The sequence below is a fragment of the Xenopus laevis genome, chromosome 1S, assembly GCF_017654675.1.
Source record: "Xenopus laevis strain J_2021 chromosome 1S, Xenopus_laevis_v10.1, whole genome shotgun sequence".
NCBI classification, from domain to species: domain Eukaryota; kingdom Metazoa; phylum Chordata; class Amphibia; order Anura; family Pipidae; genus Xenopus; species Xenopus laevis.
Window position 1 is genome coordinate 189,536,611 of NC_054372.1, and position 14,535 is coordinate 189,551,145.

At 40.3% G+C, this 14,535-nt stretch overlaps 1 protein-coding gene across 4 annotated transcripts in view; it reads right to left on the minus strand.

Annotated features, from left to right (window-relative positions):
- Positions 1 to 8,538: 8,538 nt before the first annotated feature.
- Positions 8,539 to 14,535, minus strand: part of malt1.S (MALT1 paracaspase S homeolog) — a 51,705-nt gene continuing 45,708 nt past the window's right edge. For all 4 annotated transcript variants that reach the window (NM_001094902.1, XM_018238534.2, XM_018238517.2 and 1 more), the window contains 2 exon segments: positions 8,539 to 9,159; positions 13,983 to 14,108. In NM_001094902.1, the coding sequence (NP_001088371.1) occupies positions 8,743 to 9,159; positions 13,983 to 14,108 (543 nt within the window). In that variant the 3' untranslated portion in view covers positions 8,539 to 8,742.

The window sequence follows — 14,535 nt, forward strand, 5'->3', positions numbered from 1 at the left end:
GGTATTGCTACACATGTACAATGTGGTTTGTAACACAACGAAGCACTTTATAAATATTTCTTATTGTTTTTAGCAAATGTATTTTTTTATTGTTTCTAGAAAATGATTTTTTTCTGGCTAATACATGGACTTTTGGAAAAAGACTTGGTTCTTTGCGGAATATAATAAAGACATGGACACACCTGATGATTCTAATTATCCACTTGGTGGGGGGATGGAATGAGTGTGTTTAAGGGCTCTTACACATGAGCGTTTTTACCTGCGCTCCCCTGCGTTCCGTTTTTCGGCGTTCAGCCGCAGGGGAGCGCAGGAATAGACGCATTTAATTATTTCAAATGGGGCTGTACTCACACAGGCGCATGTAGGCGCCAAACGCAGGTTGAGACGCAACATGCTGCATTTTTCCTGCGTTCGGCGCCTACATGCGCTTGAGTGAGTACAGCCCCATTTGAAATAATTAAATGCGTCTATTCCTGCGCTCCCCTGCGGCTGAACGCTGAAAAACGGAACGCAGGGGAGCGCAGGTAAAAACGCTCATGTGTAAGAGCCCTTAAAGATTGCACGTTCTTCCTGGGGTCACACTTGAGAAAGGGCAAGGCCCGAAACATGTTGTGTGATATGTAGTCTTTGAATAAATCTTCACAGCAGAAACTGCTTCTGAGTGCTCTCCTCTAAAGGTGGCCATACACAGGCAGATAAAGCTGCCGATATCGGTGGTTTGGACCAATTTGACAGCTTATCTGCCCATGTATGGGGGCTTCCGACGGGTCCTCCCGATTGATATCTGGCCACGATATCGATCGGGAAGGTTTGATTTTTAACCGACCGACCCGTCGGAGCTCCTTGGCGCATCGTAATTCGATCGTTCGGCCATACGGCCGAACGTTCGAATTACCCCCGATATAGCCATGCAGTTAGTTGCATATCGGGGAAAGATCCGCTCGTTTGGCGATGTCGCCAAACGAGCGGATCTTTGAGTCTATGGCCACCTTAACAATTGATATATGAGTTCACACAGGGTTGCGGTAACACTTTTGAGGATAGACGCACCGATATATTATCTAAACACAGGCAGAGCTTAAGAACAATCATTGTTGTTGCCCATTAACTTTAATATTGATAGGACACCATAGAAAGATATGGTCCATGATCTCCACCTCTTTGCTACTCCCTCAGACAGTCACAGTCACTAGGGTGCCACTGCCTATTCATTTGGTTCCCATTAATGTACATTTAAGGGGAACCCTGGGGAAATTAACTATGTAAATCCATAAATGGAAGGAGCTAAACCTGATTTTTTTTTCAACAATGGAATTCAGGATTTAACATCTAATATACAGGAGACAGATACAGTGGGCTCATTAAAAAACTTCATGCAGCACAGAATGATTTGCACAGTAAACATATTTGTATATTTATAGAACTAGGTAAGATCGAATAAGTGCACATTTTTAAAGATGGCATAATCTCAAACTGCAAGTATTTGTGCACACACTTTGGGGGTTATTTATCAAAATCCCAATTTGTCTCACTATTTTTGGAAAGCCACTCTGGCTGAATCCGCACAGACTTGTTCCCCCTATTTATCATTAAATTTTCATGAAAAATTCTGGATAAAGTTGTAATAAAATCCAAATCTGTGTCTTGTTGGATTTGAAGCCGAAATACCGCAACTTTTTCCTTTGTTGCCTGAATAACATGACTTTTTTTTAATTTGAAGCCGACTACCGAAACTTTTTTGGATTAGACGCCCGAATACCATGACTTTTACGGATTTGAAGCCGGAATACCGAAACTTTTTCGGATTTGATGTCCCAATACCGCAACTTTTTTGGATTTGATGCCTGACTACTGCCACTTTTTCAGATCTGATACCAAAATACCACAACTTTTTTGGATTTGACACACGAATACCGTGACTTTTTCGGAAACCCATGGCAGAGCAGGATATATTCGGGACATCTGTCATTGACTTCTACATGAATTAGGCAGGTCTGAGTTGGAGTACTTTTTTATTCTGACATTTAACACCATCGGAGCTTAATAAATAATGAAAAATTCAAGGTTTTTTTTATATGATGATTTGCCATTTTACTGTCTCTCTCTCATTCAAGCCCAGACTGGTACTATGTGGATTCAGTCAGAGCAGCTGCTGTAAGATGCCATAGACTGTGTTTATTTATTGATAGGGGATTTGAATCCAAAGGGATATTGTTACAAGTACTGGGTAAGGATAACTGGGATTTCTAAGTAGTTAAATAGCGCCACCTGCTGGTCATTTCCCACCAGTCTGACCACCAAGTAGTCAAGGAAGTTGTCAGGAGAAAGGAAGAGGCTGCTCTGATGTTCTTCTGCTTGGAAAAAAAATAGAAACCTTTCTCAAATCTTTCCTAAGCAGAAGAACATCAGACCAGCAGGTGGTGCTGTTGTAACAAAATGCATTCATATTAACAGTACATGTATCCCTTAAAGGAGATGTTCACCTTTGTTAACTTTTAGTATAATGTAGAGAGTGATATTCTGAGACAATTTGCAATTGGTTTTCATTTTTCATTATTTGTGGTTTTTAAGTTATTTAGCTTTTTATTCAGCAGCTCTCCAGTTTGCAATTTCAGCCATCCGGTTGCTAGGGTCCAAATTCCCCTAGCAACCACGCACTGACATGAATAAGAGACTGGAATATGAATAGAAAAGGGTCTGAATAGAAAGAAGAGTAATAAAAAGTAGCAATATAAATAAATTGGTAGCCTTACAAAGCATTTGTTTTTTTGATGGGGTCAGTGACCCCCCGTTTGAAAGTTGGAAAGATTCCGAAGAAAAAGGCAAATAATTAAAAAACTAAAAATTAATAATGAAGACCAATTGAAGTTTGCTTAGAATTAGCCATTCTATGACATACTAAAAGTTATTGTGAAGTTGAACCACCCCTTTAGGATCTTGGAATAAAAAAAGAATAATAATACATATAAATCACAAAAGTGCTTAGAATAGCCCCCTCATCAATTTTACATTCACTTATTGTGAAGGTTTTCTTATATATAAGCAAACCTCCATTTAAGCCTGGCTACAACTTTCCTTGCCCCCCTCCCATTGCCTCCCTGTTGTGTTATTTCCCTTACGAGAAAAGTTCTCTATTCTCTCATAGCAACCAATCAGAGTCTTGCTTTCAAACAGGTCAAATCTAAATGCTACTCAGTTTCTAGAGGTTACTAGGCAATGAGAGATTAGGCTGATTGTATAACACAGGATTTCCAATATTTTTGCTTCTGTAAGAAGATACATTTTACCCGGCACAGGACCGACGTGTCATTTGAAGTCGTTTTCCTCTGACATAAACACAGCAGTTAATTAGCAATAGATTTCAGGAAAGAATTGGTTCAATAACCTGCTCTTGGTGATACATCTTGATGTCTTTACCGCAAATATATACTTTATTTCCCTGAAACGCCTCCCTGCAGGAAATAGCACTGTATCATACATCACATGTGTCACCCTCAGCCTGTTCCTTTACTTATACACAACACAGGCGAGAAGCTGCAGGAGAGAATGTGCCTAAACCTGCCTGTCACTGGTTGTTATTATTATTATTATCCTTAATTCATATTGTGCCAACATATACTGCAGTGCAATAAAGAGAACATACATCATACCCATTGGTCCCTGCCCTGTGGAGCTTACAATCTAATGTCCCTATCACATCCTCACACTATAGTTAACTTAATCAGTTAAACAGGCTCAGTCACTCATGTATGTAAGATATTAGAAATCACTGAGGCACAAGGCTGCAGGCTGAGTTATACAGGGAACTCTGAGTATCACTCATGAATTATAAGGGATAATTTACCCCCTACTGTAAATGATAAGGATATTAGAAGTCACTGAGGGGTTGTTCTGTGACCATATAAAGGCACAAGGCTGCAGGCTGAGTTATACAGGGAACTCTGAGTATCACTCATGTATTATAAGGGATAATGTACCCCCTACTGTAAATGATAAGGGTATTAGAAGTCACTGAGGGGTTGTGTGACCATATAAAGGCACAAGGCTACAGACTGAGTTATACAGGGAACTCTGAGTATCCCTCATGTATTATAAGGGATAATGTACCCCCTACTGTAAATGATAAGGATATTAGAAGTCACTGAGGGGTTGTTCTGTGACCATATAAAGGCACAAGGCTGCAGGCTGAGTTATACAGGGAACTCTGAGTATCACTCATGTATTATAAAGGATAATGTACCCCCTACTGTAAATGATAAGGATATTAGAAGTCACTAGGGGGTTGTTCTGTGACCATATAAAGGCACAAGACTGCAGGCTGAGTTATACAAGGAACTCTGAGTATCACTCATGTATTATAAGGGATAATGTACCCCCTACTGTAAATGATAAGGATATTAGAAGTCACTGAGGGGTTGTTCTGTGACCATATAAAGGCACAAGGCTGCAGGCTGAGTTATACAGGGAACTCTGAGTATCACTTATGTATTATAAGGGATAATATAACTTCTACAAAATCATGTAAAAAAAAAACCATTAAATAAACCTAATAAGCTGGTTCTGCTTCCAATAAGGATTAATTATAGTACAAGGTACTGTTTTATTATTACAGAGAAAAGGGAAATAATTTTTAAACAGTTGGATTATTTGGATAAAATGGAGTCTATGGGAGACAGTTTTCTGGATAAGGGGTTTCTGGATAACAGATCCCATACCTGTAGCTGCGATGGTAATGCACGTACAAAGAGAAGTAACATCATAGGATACCATGGTTTCTTCTGTGCCCAGTACCAACCCTTGGATTTTGTTTATAAAATTGTGGGAGTTCTGGTATTTCCAACCAAAGGGGCTAGGATGTTGGCTAGGTATTTTGCCACGTTGTAAGTCACAGAGTTAATGCTGCTGACAATAGGTCTGAGAGGGGCCCCTTTCTTGTGTATATTAGGGAGTCCATATATACATGGAGGGGTTTTCCCAGGGTAGAGGCGATGATCAATAGCTTTGTCTTCCTTCAGCTGCTTTAAGAGATCTATGACATTTTTCTTGTAGCTGTTGGTTGGGTCCCTTCTTAAGGGGAAGGAAACCTAGTCGGCTCAAACCCCCCACCCCCCCTCCCGTTTGTTGCCCACCCTCCCTCCTCCCCCCTGGCCTACCCGTCCCGCTGGGCAAATGCCCCTAACTTGTTACTTACCCTTCTGCGCAGGTCCAGTCCAGGGAGTTCACAGACGACATCTTCTTCCACGATATCTTCTTCCTGCTTTGACCGGCGCATGCGCAGTAGGATCATTTCGCCGGTACGATCTAATGCGCATGCGCATGACTTTTGGCGCATGCGCAGTAGATCCGTACCGGCGAAATGATCCTACTGCGCATGCGCAAAAACGCCGTTCACAGCAGGAAGAAGATCGCGTGGAAGAAGATGTCGTCTGTGAACTCCCTGGACTCGACCTGCGCAGAAGGGTAAGTAACAAGTTAGGGGCATTTGCCCAGCGGGACGGGTAGGCCAGGGGGGGAGGAGGGAGGGTGGGCAACAAACGGGTGGGGGGTTTGCGCTGACTAGGTTTCCTTCCCCTTTAAGCCTTCATATGTGTTGTTGTCACATAGAAGTGTGTTCACCTTTGCACGGTAGTTTCATGTATTAAGTACAAATGTGCATCTTCCTTTATCTGCAGACAGGAGGGTGAAATTCGGGTCTGTCACCAGTCATCCAACTGGCTTTCTCAATTCAGATTCACTTGTACATAAGATTTTACTAGAATAAATACCCTGGAAAATTGCTCTAATCAGCATCATTTGTTTATCATAATCAGCAAGGATATCATGAAGGTACGTGTTGATTGTATTAGCATGACTGCGAGGGCTCTTGCTGATTATGATAGATTATGCGGCTTGGAGAAACTTCCAGGTTATTTATTCCAGAAAGATCTTATTTACAAGGCATTCTGAATTGAGAAAGCCAGTTGGGTGACTGGTGAAACGTCTTCAAGAAAAACACAGCAAGTCCAGTTGATTTGACTTATTTCTACAGAAATACTATGACCTAGATGAATTAGAATTTTCACAAACATCCTACTTACCATTTATAGGTATACATCAGTGCATTTCTGGAGATTCCTCATTCATTTGCAACTACTTTAGTCGTGGCTTCCATTGGTTCTACTGTACAATAATGCTGTTGCAATTTGATATCACAGTTATAAAAATTGTTTTTACAGCTAGATTTGCGTAGAAACCAAACACTTAGGATACTGGAGTCCCCACTGGTAATTTCTCCATCTATTATTAAACTCCAACATAACAACCAACTCTATTGTGAGTTCTCCTGATTAGGTAGGTGGGGTAGCTGTGAGTACTGTTATAATATAGGTGTCATTTTCTAAACTACAACATACTTCAAGAGAAGATCCCAATCCACGAAACATAAAAGTTAGAGACAGTCATTAACAAAGTAAGAGTGGGTATTAATAGGTCGAGATGAAGGGAATGGAACTAGACTTTTTCTATGACCTGAAAAAAATAACTAGAGCCTATTGAAACCTTCAATCCCCCATCCCTCTCCCAAAAAACACCAAAGGGAAATCCTATAACTGTACCTATCTCTGTACATGGCTATTAAATGCAGAGAAGCGCAGAACGGTTGTTGGGTACTGTCAAGGGTGAGGTTATTGGGCGCAGTGAAGGAAGCGTTAGTCCTTGAGGCAGGAGCTGTATGTACCTACGGGACACGGAAAGGAAAGGGTAGGAGCAGGGTGACAAGGGTGAAGTGTCAGAACTGGACTGGATGAAGAGGATGATGAGTCAGGACAGGATGAAGAGGGTGATGAGTCAGGACGAAGCGTGCCTAACAAGGACAGGAGAGCAGTCAGCAAGTTTGCATTAATTCCTCTGCTGGGTCTCAGGATTAGTCATCTCACCTCAGCATCCTGACTGGTGGGTTGGGGTCAGTCAATCAGGGCTGACCCTGCCCTATATAAGACCAGCCCTGCTCACCCTCCAGGCCTCAGCATTCTGGCTAGGGTGAGATTAGGGGGAGCAGTGGAGGTAAATGAGGGAAGTGTGAGTCTTTGAGGCAGGAGCTGTATGTACGTACGGACATGGAAAGGGAAGGGTAGGAGCAGGGTGACAAGGGTGAAGTGTCAGAACTGGACTGGACAGGATGAAGAGGGCGATGAGTCAAGACAGGATGAAGAATGCGTAGCAGGAACAGGAGCAGACTGGGTAGGAGGAGGATGGAGCGGGCGTAGAGCAGGAACAAGGACTGCAGCAGGAACAAGGACTAGAGTACGAATGAGGACTGGAGCTGGAACAAGGTCAGGACATGGCAGACAAGGCAAGGAATGGAGTGAGGTACAGTGCAAGGTTAAGACTAGGCCAGGATGGTACAAGGTAGACAAGGAAGGAAGATAAGGCAGGTTAGAAGGTTAGAGCAGGAACGCAGCTAGGGGCAATGTCACAGTGCTTAAGAAGGCCAATGCTCAGGCAAGGAGGGTGAGGAGGGCTGAGGGCAAGGTCAGCCCTAATTGGCTGACCCCAACCCGTCAGTCAGGATGCTGGGGTGAGACGACTAATCCTGAGACCCAGCAGAGGAATGAATGTGCATTTGCTGTCTGCTCTCCTCGCCTGGTGGTTAGGGTAAGCAGCCAACAACCAGGAGGACCCAGGAGCAAACCCCAGCAAAGTCTGACAGGTACCACCTCACATGACTTTGAGTCCTCTTTGCGATTGTCAACACAAAGTATGTACAGTTGAAGCCAGGTTCAGATCAGCTTCCAACCCCATAGCACAACCCTGGAGTTTTTTAGCCTGCTACAGAGATCGGTGCAGTTCTGAGGCTCCCCAGTGGTGTGGTTAGGGAGGGGTGATTTGCTCTTGTAGGTGATCAGTTTCAGACTGGCCCACCAGGATGCCAGGAAAACTCCTGGTGGGCTCAAGGGTCAGTTGGCCCTCCTGCTCACCCAAGCAAGTGGATTTGAGTGCTTATACCATGGCTTGTATCATAGACATTTCCTAATTCTGTATGCGTGTATGTACAATGAATAAACAATCAATGAAGAGAGGAGGAAAAATAGTTTGTAGACTGACCTATGATATAAGGAGGAGGTCCCACGTTTTTTTTTTTTTACAAATGAGCCACAATCAAATATAAATAGAGTGGAGGAGGAACACAAGCATGAAAGTAGTTGCAGTGGGGTGACTAATAATGGCTGTGGTTGGCTACTTGGTAGCCCCTATATGGACTGGCAGCCTACACAAGGCTTTGTTTGGCAGTGCCCATGGTTTTCATGCAACCAAAACTTGCCTGGAATTCAAATATAAGCACCTGCTTTGAGGCCACTGGGAGCAACATCCAAGGGGTTGGGGAGTAATATGTTGCTCACGACCAACTGGTTGGGGATCACTGGTCTAAGGTCTTCTGGTGGGTCCCCAGTCTGACACTGGAGATCACCTGGGGTTGTCAGTAGACTTTAGTTCTCCTTTAAATGTTCCAGTTTTTAAATCATGGAATCTATTCTCTGTTGCTAAACAAACATAATTGGATAAAAAAAAGTAATTCATTTTTATTTCAATTACTTAACAAATATGGCCCAAAACTTTGTAGATATATATATATACATAACATAGAAAATGGCATTGTACTAATTACATTCCTCCACGAATACTGATATTATTGAAAACATTAGAACATTGGAAAGTGGCGATCCATTTATCTACAATGGAGTAAAGAACACAGGGTGAAGTCTGTTATTGGGTATAATAAGAGTTGTTATCATCTGTGGTTTCCTCTGGCACATTATACGTTATGATCGGCTCTGGGAAGTACCTCGATCGGCTGTTAGCAGTAGAAAAACCCGAATAGATTTCTGCCGGAAAAGTCCCGGGGTGTGTGGCAGTTCTTACACTGGAGTGATAGGCATTGAAATGTGATTGAGAATAGAGGGGGTTGGTACAAACATGAGAGGCTTCAGCGACCCCCAAGCCAAGTTCTGGACTATGGCACGGACTGTGCAAAGTCTGTACGGATAAATTCCTTTTAAATCCAGAGTGGATGTCTAGCTTTGCTATAAGAGGTTTTCCAACGTCGACTTTCCTGATCTCATCCAACATCTCCTCAATCCCTTGATACATGTAGTTCAGACAGACTGTGAATGTTAAGTTCTCCTAGAAAAGGATCATTGGGAGCCATTAGGACAAGCATGATACAAGCAGAACAAATATGCAGCACATTCAGCTTAATATTAGGGATCTATTCACTAAAATTTGCACAAATCAAATTTTTTCTCTGAAATTTTTTTTTGTATTTAGGGGGTTATTTATCAAAATCTGAATTTTTCTGATTTTTGAAATAAAAAAGTCAGACCAAACTAGAATCCACGATGTATCCTTATTTATCAATAAAAATAGACCAAAAAAATCAGATTGACAAAAACCATATCTTTTCAGATTGTTGTGCGATTTTTTTTTCAGATTTGACACCCGACAAATTTTTAGTGAAATCGGCAGAAAAGCCCGAAATGTTGGATTATCATACAAAACCCAGCGAGACAATAATATCTTCAAATTGCAAATAGACCTCTGCCATTGACTTATACAGGATCTCGACAGATTGAAGATGGAGAATTTTTGGATTCTGACCTTTTCAGCATCGTGGTATAATAAATCTTGAAGAATTCAAGTTTTTTTTCCCACAAAAAAAAAATCTAATTTTATAGAGTTTTTAGTATTCAGATTTTTATAAATACCCCCCTAACTGACTTGAAACTCTTTTTATGGTCAAAACTGTCAAATAGACTGGGAAAGTATCCAAACTCAAGTTTTTTTTAAAAAATTTAGATTTATCATACTTTTGCCCTTTGAGAATTTGAATTTGACTATTCGCCACCTAAAACCTGCCGAATTGCTGTATAAGTAAACGGGAGAGGTCCAGCTTGCAGTCTTTCGGAGAAAAAACACTAAACGTGCTTGATGAAATTCAATTCAAATTTGATTTGATTTTAAAATTCGTCCGAGTTTAAGATATTCGATTTTTATAATACATAATCGAATATTCGAATTTCGAGTAAAATCAAATTCATGTGAGTTAAAAAAACTCACATGAATTTGAAATTCCAATATTGATAAATGTGCTTCCCCGTATAAATACCACAGAAAACTCAAACAAAAATCTGCCAAGTAAAAATAATCGAGGTCCAAGAGTAGTCAATGGGAGCTGAGCTGATTCGATTGGACCTTTTTTTTAGCCATTAAGACTTATAGAGGTTTTCTGATGGTTTTTTTTCACTAGTAATTGTCCATAAAAACAAAATTTTTTTAGTTTTCCATACTTTTTAGTGCATTGGTCAACATTTTTTTTATGTTCGTGCTCTTTATATTTAGATCTTTTAATAAATGAAAAATGGGTTTATTCCTGGTTTTTAAAACTTAATAACCACTAAAATGAGAATTTTGATAAATGGACCTCGTCCCAATGTGCAGCAAAATAATTCAGCTTAGGAGTCCCTGTATGGGTCCAAAACAATCAATATGTGTCTGAATATCATAAATGTAATCAGTTTGACTTTATTTGTACCCTGCACCTAAAAAATCCAGCACAAGGTGCCTTTTTTTTTGCACTTGCGTCTGGGGTCTCCAGAATAGGAGAGAGGGACAGGCAGCAGTTTTCCCATAGTTTATAATACTATAGTGACTGCCAGCTGACTACAGTGTTTTGGTCATTATGGTTCTCCGTAACAGAACTGCAACAATTCTAAAGTTTAAATTGCGATAGCTCTGACTCAAAAAATTTGTGGTTTTCCTATATTTCTTAAAAACACTAAAAATGAATGATTTTATTAGTGTAGAAACCACAAAAACCTCTAATACAAGGGAAGCTCTAATTTAACCTCTAATTTAAGAGGAGCTGCTGTTTTTAATCAATTCGGACTTTTAGATTTATTTTTGCTAGTAATTGTGACTCAAATTTTTAGAGGTTTTAGAGGTATTCACACATATATATTTTTTTGTCGTTGAGTTCTTTTATTCGTTCCTCCTTTTGAGGTTTTTGAGATTAAACTCTATTTCTCTAAAACCACAAATGCCATGAAAGATATAAAACGATTTGAATATAAAAAGCATGAAAGAACAAAAGTGTTGAATGGTCTGAAAAAAATACAAATATCTCTAAAACCTCAGCAAATTTAAATTTTTCGGATTATTACAAGCAAAAAAAAAAAATCTGAAAAACTCTTAGGCTAGGGCCACACGGGAAGATTCAGGGAGATTGGTCGCCTGGCGACTAATCGCCGCGTCTTTGAGGCGACTAATCTCCCTGAATGGCCTGCTGGTATCTCGCACCCGCTAGCGCTAAAGTCGTCTGCGCCTATTCACATGCGGCGATACGTTTTTCAGTCATACCAGCAAGCCATTCAGGGAGATTAGCCCTTAAAGGGATACTGTCATGGGGAAAGATTTTTTTTCAAAATTAATCAGTTAATAGTGCTGCTCCAGCAGAATTCTGCACTGAAATCCATTTCTCAAAAGAGCAAACAGATTATTTTATATTCAATTTTTAAATCTGACATGGGGCTAGACATTTTGTCAGTTTCCCAGTTGCCCCAGTCATGTGACTTGTGCCTGCACTAGGATGGAACTGCTTTCTGGCTAGTCCACACGGGGAGATAGCGATGCGTTTGTGGTCGCGGCGACAAAGCGCCGCGACAGTCGCCGCGACCGGCGCAGGCGACAGTTTTGTATGGGCGCCTATGTAAAAACGCCTGTGCTAACCACACGAGGCGATGCACTTTTCAACAGTCGCCTGAAAATGCCTCGCCAGGCTTTTTCAGGCGACTGTTGAAAAGCGCATCGCCTCGTGTGGTTAGCACAGGCGTTTTTACATAGGCGCCCATACAAAACTGTCGCCTGCGCCGGTCGCGGCGACTGTCGCAGCGCTTTGTCGCCGCGACCGCAAACGCGTCGCTATCTCCCCGTGTGGACTAGCCCTAAAGAGTGACTGAAGTTTATCAGAGCCAGTGGCGTAACTAGATATTACAGGGCCCCACAGCAAATTATTTTTCAGGCCCCCAAAATGTTTAGAGGTTGACTTGTTTCTCCAATATTTATTGAAATTGTATATGAATTAGGGCCTCGTGGGGCCCCTATACCTCCTGGGCCCCCCTGCAGCCGCAGGGTCTGCTTCCTCTATAGTTACGCCCCTGATCAGAGCACAAGTCACATGACTTGGGGCAGCTGGGAAATTGACAATATGTCTAGCCCCATGTCAGATTTCAAAACTGAATATAAAAGAATCTGTTTGCTCTTTTGAGAAATGGATTTCAGTGCAGAATTCGGCTGGAGCAGCACTATTAACTGATTCATTTTGAAAAAATTTTTTTTTTCCCATGACAGTATCCCTTTAAAAGTCCCTTAATTTGAAGTAATAGGAGTTTTTCTGAACTCCCATAACTTCGAAATTCGAATTTAAAAAGATCGAAATTTATGAAAAAATCTAAGTTTTTTTTTCTGTGGCAGAATAGGTTTGTTTTAGATCAAAAAGGTCAGTTTTTGATCAAATTCAAATCATACAAATCGAAGTAACAGTTTATTCGATCTAATTTGATTTGGGTTTTTCCAAAAACAAAACAAAACGTAGATTTCTCAAAAACCACCAATTAACTCCAGTTAGGAGGTCCCCCGTAGGCTAAAACAGCAATTCGGCAGGTTTTAGATGGTGAATGGGCAAAGTCGAGACAGTACATGACAAATTTCGAAATTTTCCCATTTTTTTCAAATTTGAATCGAATTTGGACTTTTCCCTAATCGAAGTACACAAAAAATAGCTTGAAATTCAAATTTTTTTCATTCTAATTTTTACTTTGGAACCTTTGATAAATCTGCCCCTTAATCAGAGAATTCACATTTTTAAAATTTGTTTCTTTTACCTCTGTACTTGATCCAAACTAACACTAATTAATCGTTATTAAACAAAACAATCCTATTGGTTTTATTTAAATTTACATAATTCTTTTGGTAGACCAAGGGGCATATTTACCAAGGATCGAATTTCGAATTGAAAAAACTTCAAAATTCGAATTCAAAAAGACCAACTGAGATGTTGAAGTCGAAGTTTTTTTGGTCGAATAGGTCTGTTTTCGATCTAATAGGTCCGTATTTGGCCGAATTCGAACAGTATAAATCTAAGGAATATCGCATTTGATCAAATTCGATTCGAAGTTTTTCCCCAAAAAAACCTTCGATTTTTCAAAGCCTACCAATTGACTCCAGGAAGAGGTCCCCCAAAGGCTAAAACAGCAATTCGGCAGGTTTTAGATGGCGAATGGTCGAAGTTGAACAGTACATGATAAATTTTGATAATTCAATTCTTGAATTTTTTCAAATTCGAATCAAATTTGGACTATTCCCTAGTTGAAGTACACAAAAAATAGCTCGAAATTCTAATTTTTTTCATTCGAAAATTCACCTCGACCTTTGATAAATCTGCCCCTTAAAGTATGGAGATTCAAATTACAGAAAGATCCCTTATCCAGAAAACCCCAGGAATTCCAATACAAAGCAGCTATAGTCACAAAGACTGAAGTTTGCTTTACAGTGAATTATTTCTTCTGGCTTCTCACGTCACATGTATGCGCATAATATGCAAGTTGCGGCATTCACGAATTAAGCGCATGCATGTGCCCCAATATAGTCACTCAAACTGGGAACTCCCTCCTGGTGCAAGAGGAATTTTTTTAAAATAAAAACAAAAAAAAACTATTGTTACCCCCAGTCGGAATGGGGGCTCCTTTGGTGGGGGAAAATAGATCAATAGGTACCCTTTAATAATTCATGAATTTTTAGAGATTTAAATTTAAAAAAAAAAAAAAAAAAAAACTTTAATTTTTAAAGAAAAAATATGATTTGTAAAAAAAATAGAAATCCAAATTTCAGTATATCCGGGCCAAAGGCCTGCGCTGGCATTACAATTAATCAAGATCATAAAATATACCAACCTTCAGGGTTTGCAGGGAGCTGAGCCGAGTGTAGGAGCCGCATTTGGGAAGTTCTTTGGACACCAAGTAACTGCCAGTTTCTTCCGGAGTTTCTTTGTTTGTTTCTTTAGGATCCACGTTCAAGTCCTGTTAACATGAAGGGGTTTGGGTCAGTACATGACTCTCCAATAGATTTCCTACAAGGCACGAGGGGACTGCCAGGACCTTAGCAACCAGCCAAAATAAAACAAAAGCTATTTGACAAACCACAAGAAATACCACTTCTGCCTGAAATTATCCCTTGTTAAAAAAATCTCGGAAGCAACATGAACTTCCCTTTAATTAAAAGGATTGTTCACCTTCAAAACTTTTTTCAGTTCAGTTGGTTTCAGATTCTTCGCCAAAAATAAAGACATTTTCCAATTACTTTCTATTTTCTATCTGTGACCATTTTTCCTAATACTGAAGTGTCAAGTTTCATTTTTCAACTTCTAAAGCAGCTCTGGGACGGGGGGGGGGGGGTCGCCGACTCTTTAACGGTCTAAATTAATACATTTAGTTGATACATTTATCT